At 41.3% G+C, this 20470-nt stretch overlaps 1 protein-coding gene across 4 annotated transcripts in view; it reads right to left on the reverse strand.

The window, feature by feature from the left end:
• The window catches only part of vps13c (vacuolar protein sorting 13 homolog C), a 271108-nt gene that overhangs the window by 84855 nt on the left and 165783 nt on the right, over window positions 1-20470 (reverse strand). For all 4 annotated transcript variants that reach the window (XM_080843884.1, XM_080843883.1, XM_080843882.1 and 1 more), the window contains 6 exons: window positions 19730-19991; window positions 18501-18661; window positions 18224-18345; window positions 16194-16491; window positions 1464-1853; window positions 632-736 (listed from right to left, as the gene is read on the reverse strand). In XM_080843884.1, the coding sequence (XP_080700010.1) occupies window positions 632-736; window positions 1464-1853; window positions 16194-16491; window positions 18224-18345; window positions 18501-18661; window positions 19730-19991 (1338 nt within the window). The remainder of the gene's footprint in view (window positions 1-631; window positions 737-1463; window positions 1854-16193; window positions 16492-18223; window positions 18346-18500; window positions 18662-19729; window positions 19992-20470) is intronic.

Here is a 20470-nt window from a genome sequence, read left to right on the forward strand (position 1 = left end):
TGTAATGGCAGCCAAACACTACACACTCACTTTGTCTCTTTCTTCCCCTCCTAGTCTAGACCATCACCACTGTGAGATGCAGCTGTAATGTCTCCACCTGATCTACTGCAGAAACCCTCAGCCTACACCTCCCACCCCCCACCTACTTATGCACTTATTTTACCCCAATATTCTGTGCTAGCTGTTCCTGCAATGTCTCTGGACACAATCATTGTCACCATCGACATAGTTTTCTGTTCCATTACAGACATTGTACTTACCCTTGTAATAGTAACCCACTAAGCTGTTCTACAATACTTTCTCCGCTCTCTCTCCACCTTATCCACTATCAATTTTGTATACAGTGTCCTCCACAATTATAGGCAAAGACATACGGTATATTTCATAGCCTGTTTTGCTCATATTCACTGGGGGTGCCAATAACTGTGGAGGGCGCTGTATCATGTAAATACCATGCTATGTTTGTATGTATTGTGTAGATTTACCACTTGTATGCTAGCATGATCATCCTGATTTGTGTATGATATATTCTGCCATTTCCCTGATTATCTCCTCTCCCCCCCCCCCCCCCCTTCTGTCACAAACCACCACAAGAGATGATTCTAAAGAACCATGAGGTCCAATGTCCTACCAGGTAGTCAATGTTCTTGTCTGGGCACCTGACACAGCCATAACTTCCAACTGTGTCCAGAGAAAAGGCATCTGACCAGGAGCTTGTTGACACACTCAGCTGCATCTACAAGAAGATAAAATAACAGATGGGGCAATTAGTGACCTTTCATACCAAAAAGACTAAAATCATCAACTGTTTTTTGAGGTGATTCATTTTCATTTCTAAGCCATCCCTTGGATTGGATTGTCTTTAGTCAGGGGTGTAGGTCGAGAAATCTCAGCTTTTTTTATAATTTCAATGAATTGGCTTTACCAAATGCAAATGCCTTTTCTAATTCACTTTTGCCCAGCTAGGCTCTCTAAATTTGCAATGGCCATTCACCATTTACCAATAATATCTACTTCTCTAATGACCACTGCAGTGTTGACAGGAATTTAACAGTTGGTTACAAAGAAAGACCATTCCCCTGTTGTCCAAATTCTTTGATGGATCATCTGAGGAGATGTTAAAATCAGTTGACATGATGGCTGACCTTATATGAAGTGTCATGCATGTTGACTTGAATCAGAAGATAAAGGGTCAGGGAACAATAAAAAAAAACATTTCAGGCTGCATTAGGCAGTCTGCATTACACCTAGTGGCTACACAAGATCTATATATTGAATGTCACCTAGTGGCTACACAAGATCTATATATTGAATGTCACCTAGTGGCTACACAAGATCTATATATTGAATGTCACCTAGTGGCTTAACAAGATCTATAGATTGAATTGCACCCTTGAGGTTGGGGAAGGTGTATTGAAACTGTTTAGATTCATTCAAGGAGTCAAAATCAGAGAACTGCTCACTTTGCTCTTGCTAAAGAAGTTCTTCTTTTTGAAGGAAAAAAGGATGACATCTCTGAAGTCTGATGGGTGTTTAACACAGATGTCCTCAGCACTATACTGCAGCACTCGGGATGTCTTGTTGATGATCCAGTACGGGCTGAAGATAGAGAGCATCATGTTTCCATTGGTCTTGGACACATGGACATAGAGATCCACCGTCAGCTCCTCTGATGTTTCACAGATGAGGCAGACAGAGGAGAACTCCGCTAGGCTGTCGTGGATTTTCATCCGTCCGCTCCAGTTTCGGCCCTGATACTTTATCAACATGAGCTCCATGATTTCACCAGATATGCGAGTGTTCAGGACATCAGACATGCTGCCCTCACATATTTCATTGAATTGTGCAGAGCCCTAAAAAGCACCGATGATGAGAGAGAAAGGAAGACATATTAGTTCATTTAAAATAACATTATAGTGCAAGCACCAGAATAAACAGCACTTATACTGCACCAAATGGCACTATGCAAAACACAGCAATAATAGTGATATACAGTATATTAACAAATGTGATTCGAAATAAATCAGACAAAAAAAAGTCTCAAACCATCACATTGTCATTCACAACTATACATCTTTAGAATGCAGTGGATATTTGAAAATGGCATTAGGAGAACTAGGTAGAGCTAGCAGCTGCTTTACCCAGATTATCTGTCGATTTGTTTTCCTATTGTTCCCTAATAAACAGCTAAAATCTGCTGTGATGTTTAATCCAGCCCACTTGAGAAATCTGCCGTTAAGTGATGCTGTGCGTCTGGGTGTGAAAAAAAACTACTTATGAGACTACTTTCCAGTCAACCTTGAAATATTTTTTACCTGCACAAATATTTTCACCTGTCCAAAGTACACACCAGAGGGAGTAACTGTCCCACAGAAAGCACTTTTTCTCAGCTAATTAGCTCATAAACATGAAGTGCGATTTTGTCTCGTGTGGTGTACAGTTGAGACACCCATTTAAACCCATTGATGGTGACTGACCAAGCATTAGGAATACATTCAACTTTCTTTTAAAAGACAACTGGACAAAATAAAGCACAAGCCAAATCCATAAATCCATACAGGCTACAAAACATGGCTAGCCAACAGTCACACATATACACATTCATATACATATACACTGCATGCCTTTTTAATTTCTACTATGAGGTAGCATAGGCTATATCACAATCAAGTTGTAGGCCTATCAACTGTAGGCTACCCGATCTCCCACCTTGCTTATTTAGACCCCAAGATAAATCATTTTTATTACTTTCATGTTTGAATTTTTTTTTTCATTTGCTTTGTTTGTTGTCTAACTTTGACTTTGCGGGTACGGTTGATACATTGTGTCTCAACTGTACCCCGCTGGCCACCTCACGCTTTTCGCTAGATTATACAATGACACTGCATGGCATGATAGCATGGAATATGTAGATTTATAGTGCACAGTTTAACGTTTGCAATGATGTAAGTTGCGTTTGTTGATGAGGTAAGGTTAATAACATATTCATTGTAGAAGGGACACGATACAATCAATATCTTAGGTAGGCTAGGTAAAAAACACTTTCACCGATATCTCAGACCGGTAGATGCAGGTGCTCAAATTTCCCAGGATCAAAGAGGACGTTATATGCAGGTGCAAACTAAAAATCCCGTTTTATGATTGCTGCGCATGCAAGTTATTTCGGGTGTATCACAGACATCCCAAACTGCAAAAAGTCATTTTAGGGAGGTATTCCATTTCAGGGAGGCCTACGTATTTCTGTCGTGGTCCCTAAAAGTTATAAAAGCATAATATCATTCTATAGGCTATAGCCCTATGCAATTCTTTGTTAATTATGTTTAAATATGTAGATTACTTGTACTATTTATTATATGCTGCTAATACTATCCTATTTATGTTAACTGCTTTTATTTGAGGCACACACACACACTGCCTCACGCACAGTCTCTAGATCCCTCTCCCTCTCTGTTGTGCGCTCGCTACACAGATGCTAACGTGGTTTGGAGCACTTCTGTCTGTCTTGCTCGCTCGTTCTAGATTCCGGGAGATTTAAAGTCATTCGCGGGCATCAGGGAGTCGTTATCAATATGCGGGAGACTCCCGGAACTTCCGGGAGACTTGGGATGTCTGGTATCAACTGTAGCCTACACATGTCTCAACTGTACTCAGTCAGCCCTACAAACTAACTAGTTACAAATTAAATAGTTAGGGTTTTCACCTCCCACCAAAGATATGGCTGGCTAAGTATGTTTGCTATAAAGCAAGTTATGTTAACCTCCCTGTGGTCGTAAAGCTGTCCTTGTTTTTCAAGTTCATTAATTAATATAAAGTCACTAATTCTTGAACACTGACAACTATCTTACTTGCTATCTATCTACTTACACTGTCTACTTATATCTATCTTCTACACTGTCGTATCTTCAAACAGAAAGGTAATGTTAAAAATGTTAAATCTCCATAGTAACAGCTCTTGAGGGTTTTGGAAATAATCGGAGTAGGCCTTCCTTCATTATTCACAGCAAAATATATAATGATTTTCATTACATTTCATTGATTTATTACCATACTCTATGTAAAAAGGCCCACGCAAACCTTGCGGAAAATAATAAAAATAGAAACCAGTGTATTTCTTAATTTTCCGCGCGGTACATTCAGTTTCAGTGTCTGGTGTAGCCACTGTCATTGCTTTCAACGGTTTCAAACTGTGCTGTGTTCACACCGCATCCGCAAAGCAACATTTCCGCATCTGGTGTAGCCACGGCGTAACTGATATCCTACCGGTCAGACCACATGTTAAAATGTGTAATGTTAATAGGGGTGTCACGATACCAAAAATTCAGTAGTCGGTACCAATACCAGTGAAATAACACGATTCTCGATACCAATTTCGATACCACGGTAAAAAAAAAAAGAAAAAGGATTTTACATGATTCCATATACTTGAACTTGAAACATGAACTTCTTTATTAAATTTGTGAAAATAGCAAAATGTCATTAAACATGTGCAATATAGCATAGCACAACATAATAAAGTGCAATTAATGGTTAAAGTGCAACAACTAGTGACCCCAGACACATTCCAGACTTCCAGGCATCTTTTCAAAAGGTACTGTGCAAAAACAACAACAGTGCAAAACAAAACCGTGGATATACAGTGCCTTCCACAAATATTGGCACCCCTAGTGAATATGAGCTAAACAGCCTATAAAAAAATATGTTGTGATGGCCCAGCCGGTGAGCAGTGCCCCACATGGCTGAGTACAGCCAAACGAAGGCAATTAAGAGGCATGGTGTTGGATGGGCGTGTAACACCCACCAACGTAATAACTTCCCACCAACGTAATAACCCTGCCAACGTAATAAAAAAGTGTGCATTTTAGACGTAATAGCCCGGCCAACGTAATAATTTCCTGCCAACGTAATAATTCTTGCCTCATGCCAACCTTATTTTCACCGATATTGTTATTATCAAGTCTTACTGTAGGGACAGGTAGCAGGCGTTGAAAGACTGTAAAACGCTGCAGTCCCACCCGGAAAAGACATTTGCACAAAGACGCTACTCACACACACAAACACACACACACACACACACACACACACACACATACACACGAATGTGACAATGTGACACATATGAAAGTGACAATGATAGTTTATGTTTCTCATAGTGGTCTATTAGTCTATCAGTGATCTATCAGTACATAGCAGGGACATGTTTTATAAGTGTGTTCACAGTTATAGTCTACACTTTTGACACAAGAAGAAACACAATGAAAGATTTAGTCTGCATTTAATTGCAACTGTTATTCACACAAAAAAATCCAGCAAAAGGACTTTCTTGATAAACACACAAATTTACGTTGGCAGGAGGCAAGAATTATTACGTTGGCAGGAAATTATTACGTTGGCCGGGCTATTACGTCTGAAATGCACACTTTTTTATTACGTTGGCAGGGTTATTACGTTGGTGGGAAGTTATTACGTTGGTGGGTGTTACATGGGCGGTACTACTCCAGAGGACTCGTAGGGAACTCCTCCCCACCCAGGTGTCTCTGGTTGTCCCTCACAGGTGCACTGAATCAATTAGGCAATCAGGAGCCTTTTTAACCTTAAGCAGAGGAGCTGGACGAGAGACTGTCTTGAGCTACGGAGGAGTGAGAACCAGACGCCTTCCAAGACAGTCTCAGGGTAAGAGGCCTGTGGCCTGCCTTTCATTTGAATGAAGAGGACTAATCGTCTCTATTTCTCCCTTGCCTCAGGAAGAGCCAGACGGAGCCCCTGACGCCAACGGCCAGCCCGGTGGAGATCTTTGAGTTACCTTTTTGCGCCCCCTCCCTTTCCCCTCTTCAGTTTGTAAAATAAACTCCTTAGTTCTGTTCACCGCGACACCTGTGTCTGACTGCTCTTTTCCAGTTTTGTATACCCACTGTTTGCCCTTGCAAGGCCAGGCTCCCACATAGTCTTTGCTGTTTATACCCTTGGGGCATGATTTACTAACAGGATTGCGGCCATTTCTTGCGTAAAATAGCAGTCGTAAACATAAAACGGTATTTACTACGGGGGCCCATTTGAGTAGAGTCGCATATTAACGCTTTGAGGGTGTTCCCTGCCAACAGGTGGGATGGCACGGAGACGTGGGTGGTAACGTAGGCGTGAAGCGCACTTTAATGGGAGGAGTGCGCCTAATGATGTATTGCGTGGTATTTAATAAACTGCCTGGCGAGCGCACGTCTCCGATTTGTGCGCTAATTCTCCGCCTCATAAAAGCACGTCTTAACCAGGAAGCGCATTTCCATTGAGTCTGAAAACGTTGATATGGCAGCAGTGATAAGAGCAAGGCAAAGAAAGAAGACAGAGACAGCGCACAGAAATATTTTTTTCAACTCGTATAACACATTTTCAGTTAAATGAACCACAAATCATTAGACGGCAGCAGTTATTAGAACAAGGCGAAGACAAAGACAAAGACAAAACGCAGAAAGACTTTTTTCAACACGAATAACACTTTTCCAGTTAAGCGAACCAGAAAACATTAGAAAGTACAGGTTAACCAGCCACGCAATACTTCAATTACTGAACCAGATCAGAGACGGAATCTAACCTCAAACCGGAGATCACATTCCATTCAATCAGTTGGTAAACTCTGGACAACATTGCAAATATTGGCATCGGATCATTTCAAACAGCATCAGCAGTTGGTATATCTCAGCCAAATATTCACACAGGTACTCGAGGCATTGCTACGGCGCACTGGTCAATACATTTCCCCACTGCCACAGCTGAAATTAGAGACATCAAACAGGACTTTTTTTTAAATCGCAAACTTTTCGAACGTAATATGAACCATTGATTGCACCCACGTTCATATATATTGTAGTGAACCCATGTCCCTTGCAGAACTTATTAATCTCGCCATGTACACATCTATATTGTTATAATAGACAGTTTATGCATTAATGCCACCAATAGCATATTCTTTATAATCGTGTTCTTTTAAACATCTCGCTGTAGGTGATGGCGGGCAGAACAACAATATAGCAGTGCACACATTGAATCAGGTTCAGTGATTGAGCGAACGTGAACCAATATACTGTATCTATCTCCACTTCGCTGAAGCTTCATTTTCTCTTCCTAGATAAATACCACGGAAAATGCGCATAAACACCGTGCTTTAATGTGCGAACGCAGTTTAACACTCTAAGGTCCAAGGCCTTTTAGACTTTTCGTAGTTGTCTGACATGCCTTGATGTTTTTGTACATTTTGCTTAACTAAAAACATTGATGCACAAATGGAATATATGATTCTATTCTAGAAGACCTCAGCAATAATATTAGAAAAGGGTTCAATGTTTCCGTGGTTGTTCTTTTTATGTCTCTAAGACGAAAACTCAAAAATAAAAATATCCCGGACGAGGGATATAGACCTTTTAGTGTTAAGCAGCGGTCCCAATGTAAGTAAATCAGGCCCTATCTAGGGCTGAGTAAACACAGTTTGCCCAGCGCGATCTGGTTTGATAAATACCACAGAATATGCGCAAAAACACCGTGCGTTAATGTGCGAGCGCAGATTAAGCAGCGGCGCATGTTAGTAAATCAGGCCCTTGGTCTTTCACTCAAAATATTCACAAAAATCTTACCTTTTCATTAAAGTAAAATTATTGAAAGAAAAAAAAACTGTTGACATTAAATACATATTTTCCCCAAAACATGTGTGCCACAATTATTGCCACCCCTAGAAAAATCTTTAATTCAAATCTAACTGAAGTATATTTCCAGTCATGTTTGACATTTTTAAGTTCACCTGTTTGATAAGGAACTCTTATGAGGTCAACCATGACTTCCAGTTCCACTGGCGTACAAATATGAAGTGACACAGGCCAAATTCCATTAGTCATTCATCACTATGGGAAAGACCAAAATAACACAGTGCGATGTGCGACGAAAATTTGTTGAGCTGCACAAATCAAGAAATGGACACAAGAAAATCTCTAAACAGTTGAAAATACCCATTTCCACTATCATGGAAATAATTAAGAAGTTTAAGGCGACAGGAGATGTTAAGAGTCAGCCTGGAAGAGGACGTGTCTGTACATGGACCCCACGCACCGTGAGGGGGCTGGTTCTACTGGCAAAATAATCTCCAAGGATCACAGCTGGAGAATTGTAGAGGTTAGTTGAGTATTGGGGTCAGAAAGTCTGCAAAACTACCATCAGACGCCACTTACATCACCACAAGTTGTTTTGGAGGGTTGCCAGAAAAAGCCTCTGCTGTCTATCAACAACAAACAAAAGCGCCTACAGTTTGCCAAATGTAAGTCAGACTTTCAATGGGACCGAGTTATATGGTCAGATGAGACCAAAATAAAGCTTTTTGGCACAAACATCAAAGGTGGGTTTGGCATAGACAGAAAGATAGCCGTATAGAAAAGTGCCCCATACCCAATGTGAAGTATGGCGGCGGATCTTTGATGTTGGGGGGCTGTTTTTCTTCCAAAGGCCCTGGACATCTTGTTAGGATACATGGTATCATGGACTCCATCAAATACCAGCATATATTAAATGAAGACCTAACAGCCCCCTCCAGTAAGCCTTAAAATGGGCCGTGGTTGGACCTTCCAGCAGGACAATGATCCAGTCCACACCTCAAAATCAACACAAAAATGGTTCACCGACCACAGAATCAAGGTTTTGCCATGGCCATCACAGTCCCCTGACCTAAACCCCATAGAAAATCTGTGGGAAGAACTGTAGCCAAGTCTACAAACTTTGACCTCAGATTCTGAAGGATCTGGAGAGATACTGTATGCAGGAATGGTTTCAGATCCCGTGCCATGTGTTCACCAACCTCATCACGCATCATAGGAGAAGACTTAGAGCTATTATCTTGGCAAATGGAGGCTGCATAAAACATTACATTAGGGGTGCCAATAATTGTGGCAACAATGTCAATGTTTTTTTTTTTTTTATATAATTTTACTTCAATGAAAAGGTAAGATTTTTGTGCATATTTCGAGTGAAAGACTGAGAGGATAAACAGCAAAGACATATTTTTTTATAGCCTGTTTTTCTCATATTCACTAGGGGTGCCAATAATTGTGGAGGGCACTGTAACAGTGCAGCCATTCAGCTAAAAAGATGAACATGAGTTTTGAGCTTCTTAATGGACGTATTTAATACAAAATCAATCGAAATGTTCAGTGTGGTCGCGGCGAAATTCCAGCTGTCACTCGCAAATCGTCTTATACATCGGCTACATTTATGGCATCGAAAAAAAAAATTGGGTTATCTTGTTTTGTCAAACCAATTGCATATTTATGTGTAAATATATTAAACTAGGACATTCTGTCAATTTCCCTAGTTTAGTCATGATACTTGCAAGATACATTTTCTCTTTCTCTCTCTATCTAATTCTAATCAAGGTAGGCTATAGGCTAACGTTAAAGCTACAGCATAGCTTACCTAAACTACATACATAACATTAGCCATTTTAACACACGTGACCATCATTTTAAACATCATGTAACTTGTATTTCAGTATGACAGATTTAAAAAACTGCATTATTTGGATGTTGTTAATATGAATCAGAACTATCCTTGAGTTCTTCAAACAAATACAGATGACTGTCTTTCAGGTGCTTTGCTAAATTGAAAGTACTATCTCCCTTGGTCTGAAGAACACGGTAGCATCGTTTGCATAATGTTCAAAAGTAGGGTGACTAGACATCCTGTTTTATGTCCTCTTTTCAAGACCTAAAAAATGCGTCCAGCAAGGATTCAAAATGCGTCCGGGATTTAGCCTCGTTGGATATTTGTGTTTCTCTGGGTGTTTCACAAACTAATATGACTCCGTTAGATACCACCTTTTTGCGCGTGCTCTCATTGGTCGACGGCCTTCCCAGTGTTGCCAGATATGATAATTGATGAAGATTATTTCCAAATACTGTTAATGACTTAAGAATATAATAATCAAGTGACTTGTATTAACCCATTTAAGCCGGGAAAGCATTACCGCTGTTCTACCATTAAAGCCGGGAGCGCTGTTGCGTCATTCTACCTTTAAGGACGGGAAAGCGTTTATGTCATTTTCCGGTATAAGGGGGGTTTTTGCCCAAATTGTCGGCCTCTGGGCCAATGAAATGCATCAGAATAGACACGTGATAGTGCCCCAAATGTTTTGCCATTATTAGCTTAAAAAAAAATATATAATCGTTGGCTTTCTCGCTTTGCTAAGTAACGTCTCCTCCACGACAGCCAGGATTATAGCCAAGGAGTTAGCTCAAAGTAAATTAGGCAAGGAGTGAGTTGTGAGTACTGGTAGTTACAGAATATGGTTATTAGTCCAAGAGCATTAGCTCAAAATTGAGTCAAACCCGGAACAAATTTATAACAAGCTGAATTTTTCAGGATATGTTCAGAATACCTTTAGGAATAACATACTAAAAGTCCCCGTGTATCCCCCTTGTGCTTTTTGAGATATTCAAGATGGCATCCAAAATTGCCGCTATTTGGAGATTTTTCCATATCTCAGGCTTAAAACATAATACAAATGCAATAAAAATGTTACAATGTATGTTTTCTCATACAAGGAATCCAAATTCACCATTGACACACTGCTAACATCAAAGTTAACCAAGATTACAAGGTCATTAATGTGACAATAACACAAAATTCACATAGTGTACCCAGGCCCCATTTAAGCCCATTTGTAACTTGTCATTTTTTAGAAAAAGAGGGGCCTGTATAATGCTAGGCTATTCATTATTTTGTCTAATCATACAATGTCTTTATTATATGTTAGTTTTTATTTGGCACCAATCACATTTGTCAATATTGAATAAGGCTCGCTTACATCTGTGCAGTCTCAAGGAGGCTCAGATAAAGTCGCTTCAAAATAATTTTCAGCCACTGACTTAGTATGTAGATTCATATTATTAGAGACTTGGACAAAGTGATTGTGCGACTTGGTGGGTTCCACCTGCTAATGTCATTTCTAGGCAGCATTGGGCATATCATGACAGGAAGCGGGCTGGAAGAGCTGTGGGAACGGGTGTATGCCAAAGGTTCAGTGGTGCATATGCTCACAGGTCATGCCTTCTCTCGAGCAGTGCGTGCTCACATTCTGACCTTGTTGGCCCTCATCTCTGTACTGCTAGAGAAGTCAGACTGGGCAAATCAGACTGACAAGGAACATCTGGTCAATCTGTATCAAGATATAGTTGACCAATATGAAGATGCAACTCAGGTCAACGAAGATGAAACTCTACGAGAGTTTCAACAGTTTCTCGCTCATCACCTGGAACAAGCTGCCACACAGAGCAGAACAGGAAAGTTATGGGTACAGTACATCAACCAGGTGTTACTCAGGTCAACGAAGATGAAACTCTACGAGAGTTTCAACAGTTTCTCGCTCATCACCTGGAACAAGCTGCCACACAGAGCAGAACAGGAAAGTTATGGGTACAGTACATCAACCAGGTGTTCCTCATGCTCAACTTCATCAGAGCCGAAAGGACAGGCAACTGGAAGTTCCATCTTCACTGTGTGCACACATTTCCATGCAGCAGGTCATCTGCCATATGCCAAGTCTGCAAGACTGTACTTGCAGCAGATGAACTCCATCCAACAAGTCATGCCACCTGAGCGGGGTACTTTACCATCCGTCGAGCCAACGAGTTCTGGTCTGGCAACTTCTCTGACCAGACAATTGAGCAGTTCCTGATGAGGATGCTGAAAACTAGTGGAGGGATGACCCATGGTAGAGGAATAACAGACAGCACCTTGACCAAATGGGTGCATGCACTGCCTTACTGCGTCCCTGTGTGTGATGCTTTGGAGAAGTTCACCGGTGTGCATAGTGCTACCTCTGAACAACACAAAGATCTCCGATCATCCACTCAGGCTAAAGACAGCAAAGACTATGATGTCTTTATGCAATGGCTGGAGATACATCCATCATTTGCAGGTTACCAGCCTGATCACCTAGTGTCTATAGCTACTGGTGTTAGGCTATAGCTGGCACATCAGTCAATTGTGACAATGCAGTCAAGATTGGTCTGGCTGCAGCCTCCAGGATAAAAGGAAAAAAGTTCTCAGAAATCCCACTGCATCGGACTGACAAAGTCAAGACTATAGGGGATAAAAACACCATCAATGTCAGGGGACAAAACATGGTAGTGAATCCCACTCTCTTTTTCAACAGGATCACCTGTGTCCTAAAGACAAGTTCTGACATGGAGCAGTTCATGTCATATGAGCTTGCTCCTCAACCTCCATCCCTGTTTCATAATGGTGTCATACGAAAGACAACCAAGAGTGTTCTAGGTACTCTTCTCAAGTCATTTGCCCCTGTACAACCTAACATTCCAAAGAACTGCCAGTTTGTTCTAGATGGAGGCCATCTGTTGCAGTCTGTGTGGTGTGGCCACAGCCATCTACTTATGTAGATGTGTGCCATTGCTACATTGCCTACATCCTGAAACACTATGGGGCTGGTACTGTAACTGTGTTTGATGGCTACAGCATGATCTCTAACTGCGCAGGGCAAAGAAGTCCACCTTCAGTGACATCTTATTTGATCAGAACATGCCAACCACAACAACTCAGGCAGCATTTCTAGCAAATAGCCACAACAAGGAGCGTTTGATAAAGATGCTCAGTGACTTGCTGAGTCAAGCAGGTGTTCAGGTGAAGCAGGCACAAGCTGATATAGATGCATTGATAGTCTCTACTGCTCTGTCATTGGCAGAGTCAATCAAACCAGTTGTTGTTGTTGGAACTGACACTGACCTGCTGGTAATGCTGGTGGCTCAAGCAACCGCAAACATGGACCTTAACATGTTATGCTGCAAGAACCCCACAACTGTGTACAGGGTTCATGACATTCAAGGGAGCATTGGTAACACCAGCAAATATCTGATGGTGTTGCATGCTATAACTGGATGTGACACTGTATCTGCTCTGTATCACCAAGGGAAGCGTAAGGCATTCAATCTGGTGCATAAGAAGAAAGAGTATGATCTACTTGACACATTTATCAATGCTGCAAATACTCATCAGCAAGTACAACAAGCAGGTGAAAGCTTCCTCCTGAAGCTGTATGGAGCTTCCAGTTGTGAATCACTGGATCAGTTCCGATACATTGCTTACAATAAGGCAATCAGCAGAACTTCACTTTGCTCATCCTTCCAGTTGGCAACTTTGCCTCCAACAAGTGCTGCAGCCAAGCAACGTTCATTCAGAACATATCTCATTGTTCAGGAATGGATGGGAAGGCCATTGCAGCCAACAGATTGAGGATCAAAATGGAGGATATTTTGACTCCAGTTGAAACTGACCGCCCCATTGCTCCAGACACTCTGCTCAACATGATCTCTTGTGGCTCCACACCCCCATGATCCTATGCGAAAGTTACCAGTGTTCGTCTAGGGAAGGCCTGTTGTTATAATGCAGAGCTGCCAAGCGTCACGCTTTGAGTGTGACAGTCACGCAATTTGACCCATTCTCACACCACACGCTACACTTGACATTTCTCACGCTTATTTACCCATTCAATAGTCTATATTTTTATTTCCATGATAATAAACTTTGGTCCTCGTGACTTCGAGTAACTCTGATTGACTGACCGAGATAACCAATCCGGCAGTCCTTTGTACCCAAATCTAACCAACCACGGAAGGCACCACGCAATATAAACCAATCAGAAGCAACGTAAGGCGGGTCTTGACACAGGGATGCAAACTTGTCACCTTTCGGGGAAATTCGCCGTTTTTAACTTTTCCCATTATAGTTTTATGCGTTAAATCGCAGAGACTATAACATCAGCTAGATCACTAGCTATCATTTAATGCAAATTGAACTCTTCTATTTAGCAACCAGAAAACAAAATCAGCTCACCAATAAGAGGGCTTGTGTGTTTTTAAATTGACATAAAAAAATACAGCTTCCAAACATTTTCGAAGCAATTTGACCTTGAATGTGAGTAGTTGATCGAGTTATCATCTGCCCCGTCTTTTGATGCAATCATTTTAGCTCGGGCATTGGTCGCCCATTATGTATTTATCACTTCAATGGATTGAAAGTCCACTTTCCAGGCTCTCGCATGCCCCCTTCAGTGAGGCAGAGGTTACGTTTGCCTACCCTATGTGCTTTTTCACTGCGGTTTTATGACAGATCAGCAAGACTAAATAGGTTCTACACCGCAGTGAAAAAGCACATAGGGTAGGCAAACGTCTGGTTGCTAAATAGAAGAGTTCAATTTGCATTAAATGATAGCTAGTGATCTAGCTGACGTTATAGTCTCTGCGATTTAACTCATAAAACTATAATGGGGAAAGTTAGAAACCCCTCAGGGTGCTGTCATCAATGTGCAAGCTGCCAATTTAATGGTTATTTAAGATACTGCATCTGTAAAGTAGCAACTAAACTCCGCTGACGACCGTGTCTTTTATGTACATTTTTCGGCGTTTTCGCTCTAAGATTTTCCCAAATGGACCGAGAAATAGACACTGTAGCCTACTATCCGTTAACACCGTTATTGTAACCTATTTTGGCTTAAAAACGACGAATTTCACCGAAAGGTGACAAGTTTGCACCCCTGTGTCAAGACCCGCCTTGCGTTGCTTCTGATTGGTTTATATTGCGTGGTGCCTTCCGTGGTTGGTTAGATTTGGGCACAAAGGACTGCCGGATTGGTTATCTCGGTCAGTCAATCAGAGTTACTCGAAGCCACGAGGACCAAAGTTTATTATCATGGAAATAAAAATATAGACTATTGAATGGGTAAATAAGCGTGAGAAATGTCAAGTGTAGCGTGTGGTGTGAGAATGGGTCAAATTGCGTGACTGTCACACTCAAAGCGTGGCGCTTGGCAGCTCTGCATTATAACAACAGGCCTTCCCTAGACGAACACTGGTAACTTTCGCATAGGATCATGGGGGTGTGGGGAAACAGAAAAACAATAATCATAAATTACAGGCATTATTACATTATTATTTGTTCTGTTTTGTGTTGAAAAAAAGGAAAACAAACACCAATTCCCATTTATTTGGTCATACTGAAAAACGGGAAAACAAAACATTGAGTCGTTATTTCCTTTTTCCGTTTGCCAGATTGAATGGAATACTTGAATGATCGGATGATACACGGACCTTTCTATAACAAATAGTTGCTTCTTCTGAGAACCTTGGCATATTTTCACTGGACCACTGAAGATTTGAAAGTTACAACCAATGTGTGTGTTTTCATGTTAGCATGGGAGCTGGTAAATTTTTAGGTCTTTGTGTTTTTTCTCTCAGTGTTCACACTTTTCTGCTCCAGAATGTTGGAACTGTCGTTGCCATATAATAATAATTAAATAATTACAGTATATAAACATTCACCTATATTTGAAGTATATGAAAGTAAAACAAGTGCGTCAGGTGCGACGGTTGAAAATGTTGGGGGTTCAGTAAGGAGGGCCCCTTGGCAGAATTTTGCCTAGGGCCCCATGGAGGTCTGAACCGGCTCTGCTTGCAAGACAGGGAGCCTCGGACGTGAGAAATCCACCACGTGGTTATCCCTGCTGAAAGCTAAACTTCTGTCTATATAAACCTTGTGCGAAGGGTTTATCAGGGCCTTCAATGTCAGCCTTGTGCTGGTAGGGGAGCCCAATTGCAATTGTCTTTGTTTGTTTGTCTAATAAATATACTTTCATGCAGCTCCGGAGTCCTGAGGTAACTAGGGTGAATTTTCACCTATCAATAATTATCCTCCAAAATGATACGATACGCCATTTCCAGTCTGGCAACACTTCACACCTGGCCGCCTCCACTAGTTTCATCGTTTACAATAGTAAATGGCAGATCTGCGTGTGAAAAACTTTGATTGGAACATCGAAGCGTATACTGCCCCTGTCAGTTCCAGAAGAGGCGCAGCACCGATTCTAACAGCTGGCACCGGCGCTCACAGTACCTACGGTGCTTAAAAAAATGGGTATTGTCGGTGTTTTGTTATTTTAGTACCGAAAGGTACCGTAAGATTCGGTTCTCGTGACATCCCTAAATGTTAATGTAACATTTATTTCGCCGTAAAGTAATGTTTGTCCAATGGGTTAAAATCATTGGATCGCCAACATTAAGTGGTGCGTTAACATTTATGCACATGTACGTATGTAATACCACCTCTTCTATTATTACACTATATTAACATATATCAGTTGAAAAAAGGCATCTTACCTCTAGCAAGTAGCGTATGGAGTAAGGCAGAAGATTGCGAATAGTCACTGCTGGATACAAGTGAATGATGTAGGCAGGGTCCCAGTCCGTCTCCCCTTGACTAGCTATGAACGTCAGCTCATCAGGTACTGCCAGTGTTTTCACCACCAGTGGAAGACAGCTGACACTGCTAGCTGGGCACAGCAGGACTGACTGCACCTCTGAGCTCATGTGAACATTCTCCTTCCAGGTGATGCATGTAGAAGAGGCTGAGTACTGACCCTCTACATCACCAACAGGAAGCAGGAAGAGCTGACACCTGCAATTGAAACATTTCACCACAAGAATGTGGAGACAAAATCATGTAATAAAAGCCTTTGACACGTATTAAATGCCTGTTATTATACTTCAGTCTTCCATAGTAACATCTGACAAAAATATCTAAAGACACTGAAGCAGCAAACTTTGTGAAAATGTATATTTGTGTCATTCTCAAAACTTTTGGCTACGACTGTACACAGGAAAAGGTGTTAAATTCCTTGCGCTATTGGTTGGGAAATCCCACTCTGGTCAAACCTCTCATTGCATGCAAGTACTCATGTCCGCCTAATGAAGTATTATAACCATGTCCAACTAACAAAGTATTATAACCATGTCCGACTAATGAAGTATTATAACCATGTCCGACTAATGAAGTATTATAACCATGTCCAACTAATGAAGTATTATATCCATGTCCGCCTAATGAAGTATTATAACCATGTCCGACGAATGAAGTATTATAACCATCTCCGACTAATAAAGTATTATAAACATGGATGCAAACTCATGAATGGTGAAAAAGGTGACGAAGATATACAAAATATCAGCTATTAAATGTGGATTTCTGGATGATTTTAGCATAAGGATACTCACAATGGTCTAGGACAGTGGTCCCCAACCACCGGGCCGCGGCCCTGTACCGGTCCGTGAGGCATTTGTTACCGGGCCGCACAGAAAGAATAAATAATTTATATAAATTCCGCTGTATTAATTATTAGCGTCTGAATGGTGTTTTATTTTGAAAAACGCGCTGATTTTCCCGGACGTCACATTCGCCTGTGCCTCTTGTCACGCCAAGACGCTTGTCAAGTTCAAGTGATGCGTCACTCAATAAATAAGCCCGCAAACTCTTTGGAGAGCTTCTTTGCAAAGATTAAAAGGCCAACTAAGGAGCCAAAAGAGGAGCCTACGACCTTCAAAAGAGAAAGCTTCTTTTAACAGACAATACCAGGAGTCATATAATACGGGTTTATCGCAACAGGTGATTCTCACGCACCAAGTCCGCTCTGTTTAATATGTGGCGACAAGCTAGCAAACGAGCCAATGAAGCCTTTAAAACTGCTTCGGCACATGTTGACCAAGCACTGATTCAGAGCTATGGTGAGTTGTATTTTTCATGCACTTAACGTTAGTTATACAATGGCGTTGGCCGCAAATTAACTCCACCTAACGTTAATGTTAGCTTTTGTGTATGAGCAGACCGGGCTTCATTCTATCAAACTCGGGTGCAATCACGGGTGCAATTGATTGATTCACATCAATATGAATGGATGACGTGACTAATAAGACGTGTAAAATGACACCTTGAAGCCGGTCCGTGAAAAAAATGCCTACATTAAACCGGTTCGTGGTGCAAAAAAGGTTGGGGACCCCTGGTCTAGGAAACATGTCAATACCAGGAAACAAAAACAGATACATCTCAACAAACACCTTGAAATGATTTCGCCTCTGTGTGTGTGTGTGTGTGTGTGTGTGTGTGTGTGTGTGTGTGTGTGTGTGTGTGTGTGTGTGCATGTGTGTGGGGGTATGTGTGACGCAATGCTAGTTCATCTTGGATAGGAACACTCTACACATTATATAATATCTGATATATCATCTGATCATTTATCTCAGAACATGATAGAGATGCACATGATATCTGTTATAACTAAATCAGTTCTATATTTTTTTTCTCTATTTGGTGGATTTAGAACCATGAGTACTACTGGTGTCGATTTGTCTTTACCCACCTGTAGGACTCCAACGTGACATGTAACTCTTTTTCTGGTTGGGCGATGCCTACAGTGACCATGTCCCCCCTCGTCGGGCAGTATTTCAGGATGGCAAAGGGCACAGAAAAATAGTTTTTTATCTAGTCCAAAGAGAAACAAAGGGACACGGTACAATAAATCAAACAAATATTCTCATGAGCAAAGGTTCACACTCTGAAACAGGTTTAGCTGAAGAGGAGATCTGATGTGATGACCTTGGGTTAGGGTTAGGGTTCAAACTCTGAAACAGGTTTACCTGAAGAGGAGATCTGACAGTGATGACCTTGTTACCCTGTTTGGCATCAACCTGCAGCAGGACCGACACCACCTCACGTGCATGCGGCCCTCTGACATTATAGAGCCGCCTGGTGGTTTTATTGATGGGAATGCTAGAGATCTCACTGTAACCTGCAGGGGCTGAGAACACACAGAGAACATACACTTTCTGTCATGGTAAAGTTTGTGACTTGGCTTTTATTGATCATTCTCAAAAAGGTTACAATAGGACTTTCACACGGCTTATATGTTGCTTTTCTGTGTCGTTTACAACACTACAATAAAGTGTTAATACAGTATCCTCAAAGGAATAACCTTAAAGCCCTAGACTTTAAATGGAAGAGACAAAATTTAAAGGAATAAACTGCCACTTTATTGCCAAATGAGACCTGTTAGCTGGCTAGGTTTTATCAGTGCCAACTGGGGTATTGGTAGTGTTAAGGTTTTGCATGCCTTTTAGGTAGTTAGCTTGCTAGTTTTGGACCAAAACTCCTTACTGCTGCTCTAACAAATTTTAAATGCCACTGAGTTTCAGAAACCTGGCCATGAATTGGTGATTAAAAACACTAGAAAACTGCACTGCCAGGAATATAAACAAAAATAAAATGTGCCACAATTCTGCAGTATTGCAAAAACAGTTGGCTTTTTATATTTAAGGGGCCAAGTCACTTATATACTCTTCTATTTCTCCCTCCCCTCAACTCCATCATTGTATAGTCTGTATTGGGACATACATTTGTTTTAGCAAGTGTAAGATCTCATGGATGTGCCTACGTTTCCAAATTCACCACCATGTAATCAAAAGCTCTCAAAAGATTATGAAAGAAAGTAGTATTGCATGCTATGGAAATCATTTGAATATGTATTTAAAGAGCAGAAACGACTATAAGTGTCATTTGAACATCTGCAACCGTATAATACTGTATATTGATTAATAATTGTGTACTGCATCATTAAAGCCCCTTGTTGAGTTTAAAAGGTAATTAGCAAACTGAATTTCGCAGTTAACACACATTTTTTTTCCTCACAATTTATGATGCTCTATGAACCACTTCCGAATTAACCATTTGAATGCATGTGCTATGATTAGAACAAAATAGATTCAAATTACACATACAGACATTTCCTAGATTACAGGTGATGTATAACAAGTCCAACTACCCAGACACAAAATTTTTATTTTGCACAAAGATACACTTGTATTCTCACCCAAGCCCAAGAAGACCAAGCTCTCCTGTCTCTGAAGGGCTGAGAGGTTTCCTCGAGCTGAGGGCTTGAGCTCGGAGTAGGTCATGTCAATGCTCTCGCCCACAGCCACCTCATGCAGCTTGCCATCCCCAGGTCGGTCCACGATACGAAGGTTGCTACTGTGCTGGATGAACATGGGGAGACCCAGAGCATTCTGGATGGTGAACGGAGCCTTTTCTTCCAGAGAATAGTCAAAGGAAGAGGCTGCCCCCTCTGAGAAAGCCTGGGAAAGAAAGAAACATAAAGAGAGAGTCATTTATTAGATTCATTTCAATGCAACACAATAGAGCCACTCATTCTCTTCTACAGGCTGCAAGCCATGAACATCGACAGAGCTCTGTGTCACTGGATACTGGACTTCCTGAGGAACAGAACTCAAACAGTCAAAGTCAATAACGCAACATCATGCCCTCTGACCCTCAACACTGGTGCGCCGCAAGGCTGTGTGCTATCTCCTCTTCTGTTCTCCATCTACACAAATGACCTGAGATCTCACCACCATTCCGTCAAGATGCTCAAATATGCAGATGACACCACCATCATAGGCCTAATCAAAGATGAGGATGAATCTCAGTACTTCAAGGAGGTGAATTGGGCCGTAGACTGGTGCAGGAAGAACAAGCTTCATCTTAACGCCTCAAAAACTAAAGAAATAGTTGTGGACTTGAGAAGGAGGCCTAACACCAAAGCCTTAGTATTTGA

Source organism: Sprattus sprattus, assembly GCF_963457725.1.
Source record: "Sprattus sprattus genome assembly, chromosome: 8".
Taxonomy (NCBI): domain Eukaryota; kingdom Metazoa; phylum Chordata; class Actinopteri; order Clupeiformes; family Clupeidae; genus Sprattus; species Sprattus sprattus.